Source organism: Coregonus clupeaformis, chromosome 23 (genome assembly GCF_020615455.1).
Source record: "Coregonus clupeaformis isolate EN_2021a chromosome 23, ASM2061545v1, whole genome shotgun sequence".
NCBI lineage: Eukaryota > Metazoa > Chordata > Actinopteri > Salmoniformes > Salmonidae > Coregonus > Coregonus clupeaformis.
In genome coordinates, this window is record NC_059214.1 from 38,860,346 (window position 1) to 38,883,239 (window position 22,894).

The following is a 22,894-nucleotide window of genomic DNA, read 5'->3' on the forward strand; positions in this document are numbered from 1 at the left end:
AAAAGAACAACATTTGATTTGTTAGGATTAAAAGTAAACCAGATTTTCATATTGGTCAGCTTGAGTTCCAACAGTTTTTTTTTCTGACTTGGGTATGACGTCTGACCTCGCTATAACTACATAACAGCGTACATGTCAATGTTAGCTTACATAACAAACATCTGACATATTGTGCCCTTCTGCTTTTAACACAATTATGATGCATTTTTTTTACAGTAATGTCAATATGGCGTCTTTTGTGACGTTGTGGTCAAGTTGTATACTGGTTGTATAAATATGTTTTTGGAACGTTTTGTTGTCTTTTTAACAACCAGAAAAAATATGTCCATATAACAACCAAAATATGATATCTTTCCCATGACATCTTGATATCCTCATGACAAAAACCTCTTTACCTTGTAACAGAGTGTTGACCTTGTAAAAACAGTTTACAACCAAATTATTACAATGTGTAGTATATACTGTTTAGGGAAAGTGCTGTGTGAAGGTATTTGTGAACATTGTTGTGAGATGGGCGTTAACGAGAGTTAAGGAAAGACTAAACAAGAACAAGCTGAAAGTCTCTGGGAGAGTAACCTTAACACACACACACACACACACACACACAGAACCACACACACCCTCCTCAGAGGGAGTAACACTAACGTTAACACGGCAGTGATGAAACAGAAACAGATGCTGGAACACACCTATGTTGTGGGCCTCCAGCTGCGACAGAGAGTTGACGGCCACTTTGCACAGCGAACAATACAGGAGCTTTATAGCTTTTTCCTCCTCCGACTCAGGCGTGGGCTGAGTTGCTGTAGCAGCAGCAGTGGTGGGGGACACGAGTCCAGGCTTGGTGCTGCTAGTCTTCATAACATACCCCTGTAGTTGTATTGCCGTAGCTGATGGGGGGCTGGCAGGCGTGGGATCACACAGGACGCGATTACAGGGGCTGTGGATGGACATGGCCATTGATGCTGCCAGGGAGCAGGAGGTGGAGATGATGGGGACGAAAGCATTTGGAGAAGCAAAGGTTTTATCCGCCTCACTGGGAGGCACAGTGATTTGCTCTGAGATCAAGAAAGAGGGAGGGAGGGAGGTAGAGAGGCAGGGAGAGAGAGACACACAACATCTGACAGTTAGCCCGGGAGCGCTAAGAATATTACAACTTTTGTTGACACATTTCTTCATCTTTTTATTTTGGTGTGTTGTGTAAGAGTTGTATCCCTGGAGGAGGGAGAGTTCCTTTTCACACAGCAGCAGCTGAATAGCAGTAGAAGCAGGACTGAGCTATTGGGCAGTGTTTTCTGTATCCCTATCTGCGTGTGTGTGTGTATGCGTACGTGTGTGTGTCCATGTGTCCCTGTGTCCATGTTACAGAGCCTCCCCCCCCCCCCCTCTACTGTGACACTGAGATGCCCTTTCCCTCCACCCACTCTACTATATTGTACCACAACACCATGGAGGACAGGGCCATTAGGCAAGGCCGCCTGAACTAACACCCACACCCCCACACGATCACTCCACCCTCCACCCCTCCACCATGCCACCCTTCCACCCCTTCCCACATGCCACACCCACCCTCCAAACCCTGCACTGTAGCTTTTCTATGATTGTCATTCTGCATTCCTCTTCTGAGAATAGTGTTCTCTTTACAATGGCTGACTCTATGATATCTACAAGCTACACGCTACTACACTGGTCTATTTTTGGTCTAAACTTTCATTTGAAACTTAATTAAGCCTTGCTTAATTAAGTCTGATTTTGACTAAAAACTTAACACCACATTTCCTAAGATAAGGTTATTAAATAAATGTGGGTTGCAATGTGTATCTGCACCAACTGGGTCTACAGCGCAGGAGCTAGCAACGGGTTAGTTATATTAGCATCCCAAAGTAACATATTTATTCACAGATAAGAGATGGAAGGAAACACATCAAAGAAATATTGACAAATATTGGTGCTTGTTTGAATCAGTAAAACTTTGAACTGAATCTAGACTCAAAAATACTAAAGGAACAACCCTGTTTTACCTTTCCCAGGATTTCACCATTTCACCCAGTCAGAGTCAAACCTTTAATACAGAATTACTCTGAAGATAAAAAGGGTCAGAGACGATTTACAGAGCTCCCAATTACACCAATAATACAGCATGCTGTGTTCATTCAGTTTCAAGACATTACATAAAAGAGAGCCTCTTACGTAAACCATTAAAACTAGCAATTTTAATGATTTAGTTCAGGGGTAGGCAACTAGATTCAGCCGCGGGCCGATATTTGTCAGAGCGCATGGTCGGGGGCCGGAATATAATGCCGCTGTCTGATGAAAACATCTTCTCTCCAAACTGACACCTTTCAGGAAATGAAAAAAAATTGCCATATTTTTCCATTAACAAACATATAATTATGAAATTTCGAAAACCATTTTGAATACATTTTCTTGGTCCTAAAGTCATGAATTGTTCAGAGTACATTGAAAGGCGTTACTGCTTGCAAGAAATGTAATAAAACATAAAAACAAGGTTTTCATCAGACAGCAACAATAATTATAATAATTTGTACTATGCCCAAAATATATTGTATTTGAAAATAAAAATCATTTCATACCTTAATTACAGTGCCTTCAGAAATTATTCATACCCCTTGACTTATTCCACATTTTGTTGTGTTACAGCTTGAATTCCAAATGCATTAAATATACAGTGGGGAAAAAAAGTATTTAGTCAGCCAACAATTGTGCAAGTTCTCCCACTTAAAAAGATGAGAGAGGCCTGTAATTTTCATCATAGGTACACGTCAACTATGACAAACAGATTGAGAAAAAAGAATCCAGAAAATCACATTGTAGGATTTTTTATGAATTTATTTGCAAATGATGGTGGAAAATAAGTATTTGGTCAATAACAAAAGTTTCTCAATACTTTGTTATATACCCCTTGTTGGCAATGACACAGGTCAAACGTTTTCTGTAAGTCTTCACAAGGTTTTCACACACTGTTGCTGGTATTTTGGCCCATTCCTCCATGCAGATCTCCTCTAGAGCAGTGATGTTTTGGGGCTGTCGCTGGGCAACACAGACTTTCAACTCCCTCCAAAGATTTTCTATGGGGTTGAGATCTGGAGACTGGCTAGGCCACTCCAGGACCTTGAAATGCTTCTTACGAAGCCACTCCTTCGTTGCCCGGGAGGTGTGTTTGGGATCATTGTCATGCTAAAAGACCCAGCCACGTTTCATCTTCAATGCCCTTGCTGATGGAAGGAGGTTTTCACTCAAAATCTCACGATACATGGCCCCATTCATTCTTTCCTTTACACGGATCAGTCGTCCTGGTCCCTTTGCAGAAAAACAGCCCCAAAGCATGAAGTTTCCACCCCCATGCTTCACAGTAGGTATGGTGTTCTTTGGATGCAACTCAGCATTCTTTGTCCTCCAAACACGATGAGTTGAGTTTTTACCAAAAAGTTATATTTTGGTTTCATCTGACCATATGACATTCTCCCAATCCTCTTCTGGATCATCCAAATGCACTCTAGCAAACTTCAGACGGGCCTGGACATGTACTGGCTTAAGCAGGGGGACACGTCTGGCAATGCAGGATTTGAGTCCCTGGCGGAGTAGTGTGTTACTGATTGTAGGCTTTGTTACTTTGGTCCCAGCTCTCTGCAGGTCATTCACTAGGTCCCCCCATGTGGTTCTGGGATTTTTGCTCACCGTTCTTGTGATCATTTTGACCCCATGGGGTGAGATCTTGCGTGGAGCCCCAGATCGAGGGAGATTATCAGTGGTCTTGTATGTCTTCCATTTCCTAATAATTGCTCCCACAGTTGATTTCTTCAAACCAAGCTGCTTACCTATTGCAGATTCAGTCTTCCCAGCCTGGTGCAGGTCTACAATTTTGTTTCTGGTGTCCTTTGACAGCTCTTTGGTCTTGACCATAGTGGAGTTTGGAGTGTGACTGTTTGAGGTTGTGGACAGGTGTCTTTATACTGATAACAAGTTCAAACAGGTGCCATTAATACAGGTAACGAGTGGAGGACAGAGGAGCCTCTTAAAGAAGAAGTTACAGACAGGTCTGTGAGAGCCAGAAATCTTGCTTGTTTGTAGGTGACCAAATACTTATTTTCCACCATAATTTGCAAATAAATTCATTAAAAATCCTACAATGTGATTTTCTGGAATTTTTTTTCTCAATTTGTCTGTCATAGTTGACGTGTACCTATGATGAAAATGACAGGCCTCTCTCATCTTTTTAAGTGGGAGAACTTGCACAATTGGTGGCTGACTAAATACATTTTTTCCCCACTGTATATTTATTTACCCATCTACACACAATACCCCATTATGACAAAGTGAAAACATGTTTTTAGTAATTTATGCAAATGTTTTGAAAATGAAATACAGAAATATCTCATTTACATAAGTATTCACAGCCCTGAGTCAATACTTTGTAGAAGCACCTTTGGCAGTGATTACAGCTGTGAGTCTTTCTGGGTAAGTCTCTAAGAGCTTTCCACTCCTGGATTGTGTAACATTTAGCCATTATTCTTTTCATAATTCTTCAAGCTCTGTCAAATTGGTTGTTGATCATTGCTAGACAACCATTTTCAAGTCTTGCCATAGATTTCCAAACACATTTAAGTCAAAACTGTAACTCGGCCACTCAGGAACATTCACTGTCTTCTTGGTTAGCAACTCCAGTGTAGATTTAGCCTTTTGTTTTAGGTTATTGTCCTACTGAAAGGTGAATTCATGTCCCAGTGTCTGGTAGAAAGCAGACTGAACCAGGTTTTCCTCTAGGATTTTGCCTGTGCTTAGCTCCATTCTATTAATTTTTTATCCTGATAAACTCCGCAGTCCTGTGCCTACTTTCAAGTCCTTAACGATTACAAGCATACCCATAACATGATGCAGCCACCACTATGCTTGAAAATATGGAGACTGGTACTCAGTAAAGTGTTGTATTGGATTTGCCCCAAACATAACACTTTGTATTCAGGACAAAAAGTTAATTGCTTTGCCACATTTATTGCCATATTACTTTAGTGCCTTGTTGCAAACAGGATGCATGTTTTGGAATATTTTTATTCTGTACAGGCTTCCTTCTTTTCACTCTGTCAATTAGGTTAGTATTGTGGAGTAACTACAATGTTGTTGATCCATCCTCAGTTTTCTCCTATCACAGCCATAAAACTCTGTAACTGTTTTGAAGTCACCATTGACCTCATGGTGAAATTCCTGAGAGGTTTCCTTCCTCTCCGGCAACTGAGTTAGGAAGGACGCCTGTATCATTGTAGTGACTGGGTGTATTGAAACACTATCCAAAGTGTAATTAATAACTTCACCATACTCAAAGGGAAGTTTACCCATCTACCAATAGGTGTCATTCTTTGCAAGGCATTGGAACACCTCCCTGGTCTTTGTGGTTAAATCTGTGTTTGAAATTCACTGCTCGAGTGAGGGACCTTACAGATAATTGTATGTGTGGTGTACAGAGATGAGGTAGTCTTTCAAAAATCATGTAAAACACTATTATTGCACACAGAGTGAGTCCATGCAACTTATTATGTGGCTTGTTAAGCAAATGTTTACTCCTAAACGTATTTAGGCTTGCCATAACAAAAGGATTGAATACTTATTGACTCAAGACATTTCAGCTTTTCATTTGTTATTCATTTGTAAAAATTATGGGATATCGTGTGTAGGCCAGCGACAAAAATATAGAATATTTTTTGCTGAATTCCTGGTGTTTTTTGTCTCTTAAAAAAAAGCACTTGCGGGCCGGTTTTGGCCCATGGGCCTCTTGTTGCCGACCCCTAATTTAGTTATTCAACTTTCTCTGGTTAAACTGAATCTGACTTCAGCCTCTCTGTTTGCCAAAAACCCAGTGATTAGCAACAACAGCATCCCCCCGACAGAGAGTGGGGCTGCATCCCAAATGGCACCCTATTCCCTATGTACTGCACTGCTTTTGACCAAGGCCCATATGGCTCAGGTGAAAAGTAGTGCACTACATAGGGAATAGGGTGCCATTTTGGTATGCAGACAAAGAATACTAACGAGCAGCATCGCTGGCTCTGGCTCGTTATATTTTACATTTACATTTTAATCATCTAGCATACGCTCTTATCCAGAGTCACTTACAGTTATTGCATTCATCTTAAGATAGCTCGGTGGTTGTCACGACTTCGGCCGAGGCTGCCTCCCCTCCTTGTTCGGGCAGGCTTCGGCGTTCGTCGTCACCGGAGTACTAACCATTGCCGCCCCAATCATCATCACAATTGTCTTGTCTCGTTATCACACATACCTGGTTCTTATCCCCTAATTAGTCCATGTATACGTGTTCCCTCTGCCCCCTTGTCCTTGTGGGTGATTGTTTATTGTGAAGGTTAGTGAAGCTCGGTGGAGCTCGTGTATTTTGTTAGACGGGAGTATTTTCCCGTGTGCCTTGTATTTTCCAGGATCGTGTTCTTCGAGACCATCTGGCCAACCGGATCCAGCCACCTACACCCCAGCACCCGGAGGGATCCAGATATCCCGACCAAGGGCGTTTGATGGGACGACAGCGCTGTGCCAGGGATTCCTCCTCCAATTGGAGCTTTACTTCGCCAGCATCAGGTCAGAACTATCGGAGTGGGAGAAGGTGTCCGTCCTCGTTTCCTGCCTCTGTGGGAAAGCCCTGGAGTGGGCCAACGCGGTGTGGAACGAGGGAGGAGCCGCGTTGGAGGACTACAGGGAGTTCGCTCGCCTCTTTCGGGCGGTCTTCGATCACCCGCCCGAGGGTAGAGAGGCGGGTGAGCGACTGGTCCATCTGAGGCAGGAGACGAGGACCGCGCAGGACTTCGCGTTGGCAGCGGGGTCTGGGTGGAACGAGCGGGCCCTGATCGACCATTTCCGGTGCCATCTGCGGGAGGACGTCCGACGGGAGCTAGCCTGCCGAGACACCATGTTGTCCTTCAACAAACTGGTGGACATGGCCATTCGTTTGGACAACCTGCTGGCAGCCAGAGGACGTCCTGGTAGGGGTCTGCCCGTTTCCACCCCGGACGACTCGGATCCCGAGCCGATGAAGCTGGGTGGAGCCGCCGGCCGAGAGAGCGGAGGACAGCGACAGTGCCACTCTGGTGGAACGAAGGGACAATACACCATATGTCGTAGTCAACGTTCTTTTGGGCTGGGAGGCGGCAGGCAGGGCACACGCATCACCCCAGGTATCGAACACCCACACTTGTTCAGAGCCCTCTGCTGCGCACTGTACCCTACCTATCCACTTTCCCGATCTCATGGTAGTTCCCCAGTGTAAGGCGCTAGTCGATTCAGGCGCAGCTGGGAACTTTATGGACAGGGCATTCGCAAACCGTCAAGGCATAACATTGGTTCCCCTATCCATTCCACTCCCCATCAGAGCACTCGATGGTCGACCAATAAGGTCCGGGTTTGTTATGGAAGTCACGATACCAGTCACCATGATCACCCAGGAGACTCATTTTGAGCAGGTAATTTTTTTCGATTATTGAATCTCCTGCTTTCCCTGTGATATTAGGTATCCCTTGGCTAGCACTCCACAACACCACCTTCTCATGGCCGCAGAGGGCTCTCACAGGGTGGTCGCGAGTGTGTCAGGGTAGGTGTCTAGATGTTTCCGTTGGTGCAACCACGGTGGAAAGTCCAGACAGTACCTCCACCGTGCCAATTCCCCCTGAATACCTCGATCTGGCGCAAGCGTTCTCTAAAACGCAGGCGACTAAATTACCACCTCATCGCAATAAACCTCTGGGTAGACGCTGTACCTCCCAGGAGTCATATATACCCCCTGTCACAGGCTGAAATTGTGGCTATGGAAACCTATGTCACCGAGTCCCTGCGCCAGGGGTATGTACGTCCCTCTACTTCACCCACCTCCTCAAGTTTCTTCTTTGTGAAGAAGAAGGACGGAGGTCTGCACCCGTGCATTGATTATCGACCAAGATTTAGTTATCCTCTCCCCCTCATTCCTTCGGTGATTGAATCAATGCATGGGGCGCGCTTCTTCACCAAATTAGATCTCAGGAGTGCGTACAACCTGGTGCGTATCCAAGAGGGAGATGAGTGGAAGACAGCATTCAGCACAACCACGGGGCATTATGAATTCCTGGTGATGCCCTATGATTTGATGAATGCTCCCTCAGTTTTCCAGTCCTTTGTGAACGAGGTGTTTCGGGACATGCTTGGTCGCGGTGTAGTGGTCTACATCGATGACATCCTGGTGTATTCCGCTACGCGTGCCAAGCATGTGTCCCTGGTTCGCAAGGTGCTGGCCCGACTGTTGGAAAATGACCTTTACACTAAGGCAGAGAAGTGTATGTTTTTCCAGCAGTCCGTCTCCTTCCTTGGATAACGCATTTCCACAGGTGTGGAGATGGAGGGAGATCGCATTTCAGCCGTGCGTAATTGGCCGACTCCAACCACGGTTAAGGAGGTGCAGCGCTTCCTTGGCTTTGCCAACTACTATCGGAGGTTTATCCGGGGCTTTGGCAAGGTCGCAGCCTTCATTACCTCCCTGTTGAAGGGTGGGCCGTCCCGGCTCCGCTGGTCTGCTGAGGCTGACCTGGCCTTCAGCAAACTGCGAGGTCTGTTCACCTCAGCCCCAGTACTGGCCCACCCCGATTCATCACTACCGTTCGTAGTGGAGGTGGATGCGTCCGAGGTTGGGATAGGAGCTGTCCTGTCTCAAAGCTCGGGTACGCCACCCAAGCTCCGCCCCTGTGCATTGGCTCGAAGGGGCGAAAACACCCTTTCCTCGTCTGGACGGACCACCGTAACCTGGAGTACATCCGGGCAGCGAGGAGGCTGAATCCTCGCCAGGCCAGGTGGGCCCTATTCTTCACCCGGTTTGATTTTACACTGTCATACATTCCGGGTACGAAGAACGTGAAGGCAGACGCACTGTCCCGGCTGTATGACACAGAGGGGAGGCCCAGAGACAACACCCCCATACTCCCGGCCTCCTGCATTGTGGCGCCGGTAGTATGGGCGATGGACGCGGATATAGAGCAGGCATTACGCACAGATCCATCTCCACTGCAGTGTCCAGCTGGGCTGTGGTACGTGCCTGCTCTTATCCGTGATCGTCTGATCTTCTGGGCACACACGTCACCCTCCTCTGGTCACCCAGGTATCGGCCGTACAGTGCACTGCTTGAGCGGAAAGTACTGGTGGCCTACCTTGGCTAAGGACGTGAGGGTGTACGTCTCCTCCTGCTCGGTGTGCGCCCAGAGTAAGGCACCTAGGCACCTCCCAACGGGTAAGCTACAACCATTATCAGTTCCACAACGACCATGGTCTCATCTTAGTATTGATTTTCCCCTCTCCCAAGGTAACACCACCATCCTGGTCGTTGTGGACCGCTTCTCCAAGTCCTGCCGCCTCCTTCCTCTGCCCGGTCTCCCCACGGCCCTGCAGACTGCGGAGGCCCTGTTTACTCACGTCTTCCGGCACTACGGGGTGCCAGAGGATATCGTGTCCGACCGAGGTCCCCAGTTCACGTCCAAGGTTTGGAAGGCGTTCATGGAATGTCTGGGGGTCTCGGTCAGCCTGACCTCTGAGTTCCACCCCGAGTCAAATGGGCAGGTGGAACGAGTAAATCAGGATGTGGGTAGGTTCCTGCAGTCCTACTGTCACGACTTCGGCCGAGGCTGCCTCCCCTCCTTGTTCGGGCAGGCTTCGGCGTTCGTCGTCACCGGAGTACTAACCACTGCCGCCCCAATCATCATCACAATTGTCTTGTCTCGTTATCACACACACCCGGTTCTAATCCCATTTTTTTACATTTTAGTCACACACACACACACTTCTAGTGAGTGAGTATTACAGACGTCACTCTGCTTGCTTAGGGAGTACCGCGTCCTCTTGATTCGGCCCAGGACGTCTGCCTTGCTAGCACACGTGACCGCCCACCTTGACAACGTACCAACCATTTGAGCTATTGAACAACATCTAATTAGCTAGCTCCATCCGTGACATTTCAAGCTAGCTGTGGCGTGTGCCTTGTATTTTCCAGTGCACCTGTTTTGTGCCCTGGAGTGTGTTTGACGCAGTTCTGCGTAATCCTGTATTTTGCAGATTAAAGCCTGTTATTCTGTGATTTATCCTCCTGCGCCTGACTCCTTCAACACCACCTCATCACAGTGGGACAACCACATATCACAGTCGTAGTAAGTACATTTTTCCACAATAAAGAAGTTATCAGCAAAGTCAGTGCTATTACGTTACAGAACTTCAACCTAATCTCTGAAGATGTAACTCTACATCAGAGGGCTGAGCAGTGAGTTTCTGTCTGTGTCCCAAATAGCACCCTATCACCTATACAGAGCACTACTTTTGACCAGGGTCCTATGGGCCCTGGTGAACAGTAGTGCACTATATAGGGAATAGGGTGCCATTTGGGATGCAGTTTCTGAAGCCCTCTAATCTTCTGCTGGGCTCTCCTCAGATGTGAGGCCAGACAGTGTGACTTTTAAAAAATCAAGATCCAATAGAAATGACTGCAAATGTACATTTTACAACACTTTGCTTTGGAATTAAGCTTTATTTTCTGCCTTGGTTGGTAACATGCTTACCATACATCTGGTATATTCTGACTATATTCACCTATACATTAGTCATTAGATATTATCGTCTTTCCCCTATAAGCTACTCCCACAGAGCACCGTGGAATGAAAAAACATACATGGATGTGGTCTAACTGAACTCTATCCCAGTGAGCAAATGGTTGAAAATAAATAATTTCAACCAGTTTTGAACAATGGAATGTCCCATCCACACACTCAGTAATGAGCATGGCACTTGTCACACTAATGCCTGTTAATGAGTTATTCAATTGGTTAAGGCATTCCTCAGACTTGGCAATTTAATGAGAAAAACACTTATTCCAAAGACATACAGTACACACACGCACAAGTGCGCGCATGCGCGCATGCGCACACACGCACACACACACACACACACACACACACACACACACACACACACACACACACACACACACACACACACACACACACACACACAACCACACACACAACCACACACACACACACCCACACACACACACACACTGGTGACAACGAGCTATGGGAATAACAACACACAAAGTATGCGATGACACAAAGAATGACATACAAGACTAAAGCATGGAGAGGAATGGATAACATACAAGACTAAAGCATGGAGAGGAATGGATGACATACAAGACTAAAGCATGGAGAGGAATGGATGACATACAAGACTAAAGCATGGAGAGGAATGGATGACATACAAGACTAAAGCATGGAGAGGAATGTATGACATACAAGACTAAAGCATGGAGAGGAATGGATGACATACAAGACTAAAGCATGGAGAGGAATGGATGACATACAAGACTAAAGCATGGAGAGGAATGAATGACATTCAAGAGCAAAAGTTTCCATATACCTGATTGGTCAGAGTTGCTGGCCATGACAGAGTTGGGTGAGGTGGTGCTGGTGATTTTCATTGCACTGTCCAGGGAAGGAGGAAGAGTAGTAGCAGGAGGGGAACTCTTGGGCGGCTTATTCTTGGTGTTCTCCTGTGCTTTGAGCTTCTTGGCATGTTTACTGCCTTTGTAGTGTGCCTCGGCTTGGCTCTGCAGAAGCAGAACAAATGAATCATGCAATCAGGCTTGTTTCTCACACAACGGGTCTCAGTATCACATCATGGACTGCAATCACACACACACAGACAAAGACATACATACTCTCACACACACACACACAGGCACACACAGACACACACACACAGACACACACACACACAAAAACCTCTTTACCTTGTAACAGAGTGTTGACCTTGTAAAAACAGTTTACAACCAAATTATTACAATGTGTAGTATATACTGTTTAGGGAAAGTGCTGTGTGAAGGTATTTGTGAACATTGTTGTGAGATGGGCGTTAACGAGAGTTAAGGAAAGACTAAACAAGAACAAGCTGAAAGTCTCTGGGAGAGTAACCTTAACACACACACACACACACACTTCAATCACGCCAAGGAAAAACACAGCTTTCAATAGGCATGCCCAATCAGAAGGAAAATGAGAGAGATGCTTGAAAGTGTTTGATTTGTAGACCGGATCAGGATATTAGGATTTTCATAAAGCCGACGGGAAGAAGTTGTGTGTGTGTGTGTGTGTGTGTGTGTGGGGGGGGGGATCTAGTGAGTGAGTATTACAGACGTCACTCTGCTTGCTTAGGGAGTACCGCGTCCTCTTGATTCGGCCCAGGACGTCTGCCTTGCTAGCACACGTGACCGCCCACCTTGACAACGTACCAACCATTTGAGCTATTGAAAAACATCTAATTAGCTAGCTCCATCCGTGACATTTCAAGCAAGCTGTGGCGTGAGCTTACGCCTGGCAAACCGGTGCGCCTGGCGTACCATACCCTGTTCAAAGGCACTTACATATTGTGTCTTGCCCATTCACCCTCTGAATTGCACAGATACACAATCCATGTCTCAATTGCCTCAAGGCTTAAAAATCCTGATTGAAGTGGATTTAACAAGTGACATCAATAAGGGATCATAGCTTTCACCTGGATTCACCTGGTCAGTCTATGTCATGGAAAGAGCAGGTGTTCTTAATGTTTTGTACAATCAGTGTATATCAGGGGTGGGTAAACTATGTGGGGAGGGGCATACTAGATAGAAAGTATGTAGAAATTATAAAAATACATTTATTTTCAAATAACTGCCCTTTTTCTGGCACGCAAATTGATTTTGCCGAACAAATCGGTCAAGAAAAAATCTGTTGGGCCAGACAACATTTGTCATGGCATTTTTCGTGAACCATGTGAGATGGAAGACTCTAGCCTCAATGACTTTTAAAGGTATGTGATCCTACTCATCACACATATATCTTTCAAATCCCTGTGGCTATAGGAAAGGAATACTGACGCTACCTTGCTCTCAAACAAAGATGCATAATTTGAGGAGCAAACTGAAGTGAAGATATCCCTGTCCTTATACAGTGGGGAGAACAAGTATTTGATACACTGCCGATTTTGCAGGTTTTCCTACTTACAAAGCATGTAGAGGTCTGTAATTTTTATCATAGGTACACTTCAACTGTGAGAGACGGAATCTAAAACAAAAATCCAGAAAATCACATTGTATGATTTGTAAGTAATTAATTTGCATTTTATTGCATGACATAAGTATTTGATACATCAGAAAAGCAGAACTTAATATTTGGTACAGAAACCTTTGTTTGCAATTACAGAGATCATACGTTTCCTGTAGGTCTTGACCAGGTTTGCACACACTGCAGCAGGGATTTTGGCCCACTCCTCCATACAGACCTTCTCCAGATCCTTCAGGTTTCTGGGCTGTTGCTGGGCAATACGGACTTTCAGCTCCCTCCAAAGATGTTCTATTGGGTTCAGGTCTGGAGACTGGCTAGGCCACTCCAGGACCTTGAGATGCTTCTTACGGAGCCACTCCTTAGTTGCCCTGGCTGTGTGTATCGGGTCGTTGTCATGCTGGAAGACTCAACCACGACTCATCTTCAATGCTCTTACTGAGGGAAGGAGGTTGTTGGCCAAGATCTCACGATACATGGCCCCATCCATCCTCCCCTCAATACGGTGCAGTCGTCCTGTCCCCTTTGCAGAAAAGCATCCCCAAAGAATTATGTTTCCACCTCCATGCTTCACGGTTGGGATGCTGTTCTTGGGGTTGTACTCATCCTTCTTCTTCCTCCAAACACGACGAGTGGAGTTTAGACCAAAAAGCTCTATTTTTGTCTCATCAGACCACATGACCTTCTCCCATTCCTCCTCTGGATCATCCAGATGGTCATTGGCAAACTTCAGACGGGCCTGGACATGCGCTGGCTTGAGCAGGGGGACCTTGCGTGCGCTGCAGGATTTTAATCCATGACGGCGTAGTGTGTTACTAATGGTTTTCTTTGAGACTGTGGTCCCAGCTCTCTTCAGGTCATTGACCAGGTCCTGCTGTGTAGTTCTGGGCTGATCCCTCACCTTCCTCATGATCATTGATGCCCCATGAGGTGAAATCTTGCATGGAGCCCCAGACCGAGGGTGATTGACCGTCATCTTGAACTTCTTCCATTTTATAATAATTGCGCCAACAGTTGTTGGCTTCTCACCAAGCTGCTTGCCTATTGTCCTGTAGCCCATCCCAGCCTTGTGCAGGTCTACAATTTTATCCCAGCTCTCTGGTCTTGGCCATTGTGGAGAGGTTGGAGACTGTTTGATTGAGTGTGTGGACAGGTGTCTTTTATACAGGTAACGAGTTCAAACAGGTGCAGTTAATACAGGTAATGAGTGGAGAACAGGAGGGCTTCTTAAAGAAAAACTAACAGGTCTGTGAGAGCCGGAATTCTTACTGGTTGGTAGGTGATTAACTACTTATGTCATGCAATAAAATGCAAAATAATTACTTAAAAATCATACAATGTGATTTTCTGGATTTTTGTTTTAGATTCCGTCTCTCACAGTTGAAGTGTACCTATGATAAAAATTACAGACCTCTACATGCTTTGTAAGTAGGAAAACCTGCAAAATCGGCAGTGTATCAAATACTTGTTCTCCCCACTGTAACATTTACAGAAAACCCCTAGGTATCCATGGAAACTCAGAACTTCCAACCAGGAGTGAGAATTATCTTAAGAGAAAGTCACTAAATTGTGGGCACATGAGTCACTTGTGAAATTAGATTATTGCTGTGACTCAAGTGTTGCATCCCCAATGGCACCCTATGGGCCCTGGTCAAAAGTAGTGCACTATATAGGGAATAGGGTGCCATTGGGGATGCAGCCAAGATGACTCACCCATACTACTGTGGTGACAAGTCAGATGAAACACCAGAGGAAATGGAAAATCAAGTGTGTTTTCTCTGTCACAGATCAAATTAGACACTGTGTGTGTGTGTGTGTGTGTGTGTGTGTGTGTGTGTGTGTGTGTGTGTGTGTGTGTGTGTGTGTGGACACGGTGTGTGTATGAATGAGAGAAGGGTTTAAATATCTGCTTCCCTGATAAGCAATATTCTCATCCCATTCTCAGCCCTGATTTCAAGCATTTTTCTAAGAAAGCATTTATGAATAGATATAGTGGAACAATCCTTTAATAATATATATTTTGCAAAGATAATGAACAACTGAAAGAGTACCAGAAGAGAGTACACACTAGAAAAAGGCTAACCTACTGTAGATACAAAAAGCGAGTAAACGTGTCTGTTACCTACAGTAGATGTAATGTAGTTGTCAATGACATCAAATTCCTGATTAGAGTACCAGAAGTGAGTACACATGAAAAGGCTAACATACAGTACTGTAAACACCTTTCTGTTGCTACTTTTAGTAGGTGGTGTTGTCAATGATATCAGTATATTACTCAATAGCTACTTGTGAATTCCTCCAGGCTATGCTCATCTATTGTATACATAGAGCTGTCAAAGAGAGAAACACACAGGCACACTGTTACAACCTGTTTTTGGATCACACTGACTAGTGTTTGCATTTGTTCTCCATTACAGACACCTTAGGTTCATTATGCATGATGTCAGCAATCTGAGATTTTATAGAGACATTTATAGCTTGAGGGCCAAGTGCCAGTCTCGTGAATGGAGTTCGCCTGATGCTCTTTAAAACCACTCTCTTTCTCAGCATTTCTCTCTCTCCCTCTCTCTTTCTCTCTTTCTTGCGCTCTTGCTGTCTCTGCACCCCTCTCTCTCACTCTCTCTGCCTCTCTGTCTCTCGCTCTCTGCATCACTCTGCATTTCTCTCTCCCTCTTTCACTCTATTCCCCCGTTCTTTTTCACTTAGCATCCCCTCTCTTCCACCTCCCCCACCCCCACTCCTCCTCCTCCCCCCTCCCTCCCTCTCTCTCTTTCTTTTTATTTTTCCCTGTCTGCTTCACTACGTTGTTCCCCCCACGCCTGTCTAGTCCATGTTTCCTCCATGGTACTGCTAAACAGTCAGTGACAGCCAGCCTGTGACTGTTCTGTTCTGCAGTACTGCTGCTTTCCTTGCGTGCTTATGAAACACTCACTCCTGTACTGCAGTGGCTGTCGGATGCCTGTGATGTGTGTGTGTGTGTGTGTGTGCATGCATGCATGCGTGTGTGCGTGGGTGTATGTGTGTTTGTGTGTGTATGTGTGCAGCCCTATACCCCCAGACTGAATCATTGACTATCTAAGATGAATCAGCCAACTATGCTCTATGAGTGTACGGGTTTTCACGCCAGCTGCGACAACTAATACTTTTCTCTCTCAGTTCACCTCAGTCACAGCTAGCTGTCACAACTACTACCTTTCTCTCTCAGTTCACCTCAGTCACAGCTAGCTGTCACAACTACTACCTTTCTCTCTCAGTTCACCTCAGTCACAGCTAGCTGTCACAACTACTACCTTTCTCTCTCAGTTCACCACTGTCACAATAACAGAGTATATCCAGTCATCCAACCTCACCTTGGTGTCGTAACTCCTTCCCAAAAACCTTTGGTCTAGATACTGTAATGTTGGTGAAGATTTTAGCCCTGGCAGACTGCATGTCAATCTAAACACGTATCGGTTACTCAATAACGGTTACTGGTTGACCAAATAAATATAAAATAAAACCTGATAGACTTTTAAAAAAGTTTTAAAAAAATTGTTGTACTATTGCAGCGTGTTATGGTATTATAGCTGTTTTATTTTCCACTCTTAGTGAGGCAACTAGAGAGGGTCGGCAGATGTGTGTGGTGTTGTGGCCTAGTTAAGTTGGGCTTTTAGCAACAACTAATCTCGACATATTCATTATCATGAGAACTCCATTCATTACACATGGCAAATACACTTGAAACTTGGTTTCTCTTTGTGGGATATACAGTGGGGAGAACAAGTATTTGATACACTGCCGATTTTGCAGGTTTTCCTACTTACAAAGCATGTAGAGGTCTGTAATTTTTATCATAGGTACACTTCAATTGTGAGAGACGGAATCTAAAACAAAAATCCAGAAAATCACATTGTATGATTTTTAAGTAATTCATTTGCATTTTATTGCATGACATAAGTATTTGATCACCTACAAACCAGTACGAATTCCGGCTCTCACAGACCTGTTAGTTTTTCTTTAAGAAGCCCTCCTGTTCTCCACACATTACCTGTATTAACTGCACCTGTTTGAACTCGTTACCTGTATAAAAGACACCTGTCCACACACTCAATCAAACAGACTCCAACCTCTCCACAATGGCCAAGACCAGAGAGCTGTGTAAGGACATCAGGGATAAAATTGTAGACCTGCACAAGGCTGGGATGGGCTACAGGACAATAGGCAAGCAGCTTGGTGAGAAGGCAACAACTGTTGGCGCAATTATTAGAAAATGGAAGAAGTTCAAGATGACGGTCAATCACCCTCGGTCTGGGGCTCCATGCAAGATCTCACCTCGTGGGGCATCAATGATCATGAGGAAGGTGAGGGATCAGCCCAGAACTACACGGCAGGACCTGGTCAATGACCTGAAGAGAGCTGGGACCACAGTCTTAAAGAAAACCATGAGTAACACACTACGCCGTCATGGATTAAAATCCTGCAGCGCACACAAGGTCCCCCTGCTCAAGCCAGTGCATGTCCAGGCCCGTCTGAAGTTTGCCAATGACCATCTGGATGATCCAGAGGAGGAATGGGAGAAAGTCATGTGGTCTGATGAGACAAAAATAGAGCTTTTTGGTCTAAACTCCACTCGCCGTGTTTGGAGGAAGAAGAAGGATGAGTACAACCCCAAGAACACCATCCCAACCGTGAAGCATGGAGGTGGAAACATCATTCTTTGGGATGCTTTTCTGCAAAGGGGACAGGACGACTGCACCGTATTGAGGGGAGGATGGATGGGGCCATGTATCGCGAGATCTTGGCCAACAACCTCCTTCCCTCAGTAAGAGCATTGAAGATGTGTCGTGGCTGGGTCTTCCAGCATGACAACGACCCGAAACACACAGCCAGGGCAACTAAGGAGTGGCTCCATAAGAAGCATCTCAAGGTCCTGGAGTGGCCTAGCCAGTCTCCAGACCTGAACCCCATAGAAAATCTTTGGAGGGAGCTGAAAGTCCGTATTGCCCAGCGACAGCCCCGAAACCTGAAGGATCTGGAGAAGGTCTGTATGGAGGAGTGGGCCAAATACTCTGCTGCAGTGTGTGCAAACCTGGTCAAGACCTACAGGAAACGTATGATCTCTGTAATTGCAAACAAAGGTTTCTGTACCAAATATTAAGTTCTGCTTTTCTGATGTATCAAATACTTAAGTCATGCAATAAAATGCAAATGAATTACTTAAAAATCATACAATGTGATTTTCGGGATTTTTGTTTTAGATTCCGTCTCTCACAGTTGAAGTGTACCTATGATAAAAATTACAGACCTCTACATGCTTTGTAAGTAGGAAAACCTGCAGAATCGGCAGTGTATCAAATACTTGTTCTCCCCACTGTATTATTAATACTGTGAAATTGTAAAAATGATGATAATGCCCTTTTAGTGTAAGAGCCTGAAATTTCAGCCTGTTTTGGTGGAATGGGGTTTTGACCTGCCAGGTGACATCAACAGGTGGTAAATTAGTTAGGCCTAATAGACCAATAAGAAAGAGAGTTCCCAACCTCTCTGTCAATAACAGCTAGTTTTCAATTTTCCCCTCCCCACTCATACCACTCCCAGAATTCTTGCTTGAGAAATTGCTCTTTGCTATTTTTCTTTTTTTTTAAACAATCACAGTAAGGTACTTAATTGTTACCCAGAAATCATTTGATATTGAGATAAAAACGGCAGCATTGGACCTTTAAAGACAGGCTTAATCTGGCCTGGTGTCACGATCGTCTGAAGGAGGAGACCAATGCGCAGCGTTGCGAGTGAACATGATGACTTTATTAACTTAAAGCAACCACGAAGAAAACAACAAATGACGATCCGTGAAGTTCTATACTGAATACTACTAACAGCAACAAAGAAACAATAACCCACAACACAAAGGAGAAAACACACAGAATATATATGGCTCCCAATCAGAGATAACGAGCCGACAGCTGACACTCGTTACCTCCGATTGGGAGTCATCGACCAATCACCACATGACACAAACAAAATGAAACTCACCCATCCCCAACACCACCAAATGAAATACACCCAAACACATGAAAATGAACAACCCTGGCTCAATATAAACGTCCATAGAGCCAGAGTGTCACAGTACCCCCCCCTAAAGGTGCGAACTCCGGGCGCACCAACATCAGGACTAGGGGAGGGTCTGGGTGGGCGTCTGTCCATGGTGGCGGCTCTGGCCCGGTCGTGATCCCCACCCCACCACAGTCACAACCTGCTTCGGTAGCCTCCCAATGACCACCCTCCACCTAACCCCACCTGGACTAAGGGGCAACCCCCGGACTAAGGGGCAGCATCGGCCTAAGGGGCAGCACCGGGATAAGGGGCAGCACCGGGCTAAGGGACAGCACCGGACTACGGGGCAGCACCGGACTACGGGCAGTACCGGACTAAAGGGCAGTACAGGACTAAGGGGCAGCACCGGGCTAAGGGGCGTACCGGACTACGGGCGGCACCGGACTCAGGGGCAGCACCGACTCAGGGGCAGCACCGACTCAGGGGCAGCACCGGGCTAAAGGGCAGCACCGGACTAAGGGGCAGCACCGGGCTAAGGGGCAGTACCTGACTAGATGGCGGATCCTGGCTGGCTGGCTCTGGCGGATCCTGGCGGGACGGCTCTGGCTGATCCTGGCGGGACGGCTCTGGCGGATCCTGGCGGGACGGCTCTGGCGGATCCAGGCTGGACGGCTCTGGCGGATCCTGGCTGGACGGCTCTGGCGGATCCTGGCTGGACGGCTCTGGCTGATCCTGGCTGGACGGCTCTGGCGGATCCTTGCTGGACGGCTCTGGCGGATCCTGGCTGGACGGCTCTGGCGGATCCTGGCAGGACGGCTCTGGCGGATCCTGGCTGGCTGACGGATCTGGCTGCTCATGGCTGGCTGACGGATCTGGCTGCTCATGGCTGGCTGACGGATCTGGCTGCTCATGGCTGGCTGACGGATCTGGCTGCTCGCGGCTGGCTGACGGGTCTGGCTGCTCGTGGCTGGCTGACGGGTCTGGCTGCTCGCGGCTGGCTGACGGATCTGGCTGCTCGTGGCTGGCTGACGGGTCTGGCTGCTCATGGCTGGCTGACGGATCTGGCTGCTCATGGCTGGCTGACGGATCTGGCTGCTCATGGCTGGCTGACGGATCTGGCTGCTCATGGCTGGCTGACGGATCTGGCTGCTCATGGCTGGCTGACGGATCTGGCTGCTCATGGCTGGCTGACGGATCTGGCCACTCCTGGCTGGCGGAAGGCTCTGGCTGATCCCGTCTGGCGGAAGGCTCTGGCTGCTCCTGTCTGGCGGAAGGCTCTGGCTGATCCGATCTGACGGAAGGCTCTGGCTGCTCCTGTCTGGCGGAAGGCTCTGGCTGATCCTGTCTGGCGGAAGGCTCTGGCTGATCCTGTCTGGCGGAGAGCTCTAGCGGCTCCGGTCTGGCGGACGGCTCTGAAGGCTCATGGCAGACGGGCGGCTTTGTAGGCTCAGTACAGACGGGCAGTTCAGACGGCGTTGGGCAGACGGACAGTTCAGACGGCGTTGGGCAGACGGGCAGTTCAGACGGCGTTGGGCAGACGGGCAGTTCAGGCGCCGTTGGGCAGACGGGCAGTTCAGACGGGCGTTGGGCAGACGGGCAGTTCAGACGGCGTTGGGCAGACGGGCAGTTCAGGCCGGCTGGCGACGCACATCGTGGACCTGGTGCGTGGAGTAGGAACAGGCCGGACCGCACCGGGAACACCCACCACTGGCCTTAACTGGGGATCAAGAACGGACCGGACCAGACTGGGAACACACTTCAGTCTCTCATGCCGTGCCACAACAACTTCCCTCCTCTACTCGCCAATGGCTCCCGTAATCCGATAGCCTTCTCTCCTTTTCTCCCTGTGGCAGCCTCCTGCTGCCCAGGCGCCTAAGCCATGTGCCCCCCAAAAAAAATTTTGGGGAGTAACCACGGGCTTCCAGCCTCGACTCCGCGCTTCCTCTTCATACCACCTCCTCTCGGCTGCAGCTGCCTCCAGCTCTTCACGAGGGCGGTGATATTCCTCCTCATACCACCTCCTCTCGGCTGCAGCTGCCTCCAGCTCTTCACGAGGGCGGTGATGTTCCTCCGGTTGTGCCCAAGGACCCTTTCCAGCCCGAATCTCCTCCCATGTCCAAAAATCCTTAGGAGGCGTCCATAAATCCTGCGTAGGTAGGTCTTGTTGCCGCTTGTTACGCCGCTTGGTCCTCTTGGGGTGGGTTATTCTGTCACGATCGTCTGAAGGAGGAGACCAATGCGCAGCGTTGCGAGTGAACATGATGACTTTATTAACTTAAAGCAACCACGAAGAAAACAACAAATGACGATCCGTGAAGTTCTATACTGAATACTACTAACAGCAACAAAGAAACAATAACCCACAACACAAAGGAGAAAACACACAGAATATATATGGCTCCCAATCAGAGATAACGAGCCGACAGCTGACACTCGTTACCTCCGATTGGGAGTCATCGACCAATCACCACATGACACAAACAAAATGAAACTCACCCATCCCCAACACCACCAAATGAAATACACCCAAACACATGAAAATGAACAACCCTGGCTCAATATAAACGTCCATAGAGCCAGAGTGTCACACCTGGCCTTCAGGTCTTTTTTTACTCCACTACGTTTCTCTTCAGAAACCAAAGATCATCCTGTTAAGTGTTAAGAAACACCCACTAAATTAATCATAGCTAATTAAAACGAATTGCTCGCTGGAAGGAAACCTCTGAAACAAGGACAGAAAGACATTGTGTGTGTTCAGTTACGGCACCCTATTCCTTATATAAAGCACTACCTTTGACCAGAGTCCTAAGGGCCCTGGTGAAAAGTAGTGCACTAAATAGAGAATAGGGTGCCGTTTGGGACGCTGACATCACCTCTCGTTTTCCAGCCTCCTCCACTTATCTTGTTACCTTTAACTCTTCTAATGCTCTCCTTGGCCTTGGTAATCATGTTAATGTAGGAGGCAAAGCACCAACACACAACATTCAAGCAACCTTTACACTGACCATACCCAGCACCATTACTACTACTAGCAGACATGGGATCAACTATTATTGAAATCTTGAAAATACTTTTAAGTGTTTGCTTTAGCCTGCCTCACTGCTTTTGCTTTCATCTCGGTTATATGTCTCTGTCTCTTCAATTTAGCACAAAATGGTTGAGGAAAAGACGAGAGGATAGGGTATCATCAAGGGGTACTGACCATTATTTTAATGTCTGTCTCTCTCTTCCCTGAAGCTTAACAGTATTCATTTAATATTGGTCCGACTTCAAACATACACTTCTTATGATATTCTCTCCCCTTCACTAATGTAGATTTTCTTCAACTACCAGTAACCAATCCTAAACAACAGCGGGAGAACTAAAAAGGAACATGGAGTAGTCTAGAAAGGGTTATGTCAGTACAATTTGTTGATCTCCAAGATCAGATCTGGTAGCCAATCTGTAAATGTTTTATTTCTATTGCAAAATAGTGCATCGAGAGGCTCTTTAACAAAGTATGGAAAAAACTGAATATATAAATATTTTATAAACCTGTCACTTTGCCTATTGGTTTAGCCTCAAGCATAACTACTCAATTAAAATGATTCATTAAATATAAAATAAAGACATATTTATTTTATAGAGGCTGCACATAAACCACTGCTGGACACATTAATCAGAAGCCCTTAACTAATATGAGTCATTTTTATTCATGTGTCCCAAATGGCACCCTATTCCCTATAAAGTGTTGACTATGAAGGGTT

At 46.5% G+C, this 22,894-nt stretch overlaps 1 protein-coding gene across 2 annotated transcripts in view; it reads right to left on the reverse strand.

The window, feature by feature from the left end:
- LOC121536979 (zinc finger protein 385B) overlaps nucleotides 1-22,894 on the reverse strand; it is a 192,083-nt gene that overhangs the window by 3,080 nt on the left and 166,109 nt on the right. For both annotated transcript variants that reach the window (XM_041844677.1, XM_041844676.2), the window contains exons 5-6: nucleotides 11,437-11,626; nucleotides 690-1,055 (exon numbers count right to left, since the gene is read on the reverse strand). In XM_041844677.1, the coding sequence (XP_041700611.1) occupies nucleotides 690-1,055; nucleotides 11,437-11,626 (556 nt within the window). The remainder of the gene's footprint in view (nucleotides 1-689; nucleotides 1,056-11,436; nucleotides 11,627-22,894) is intronic.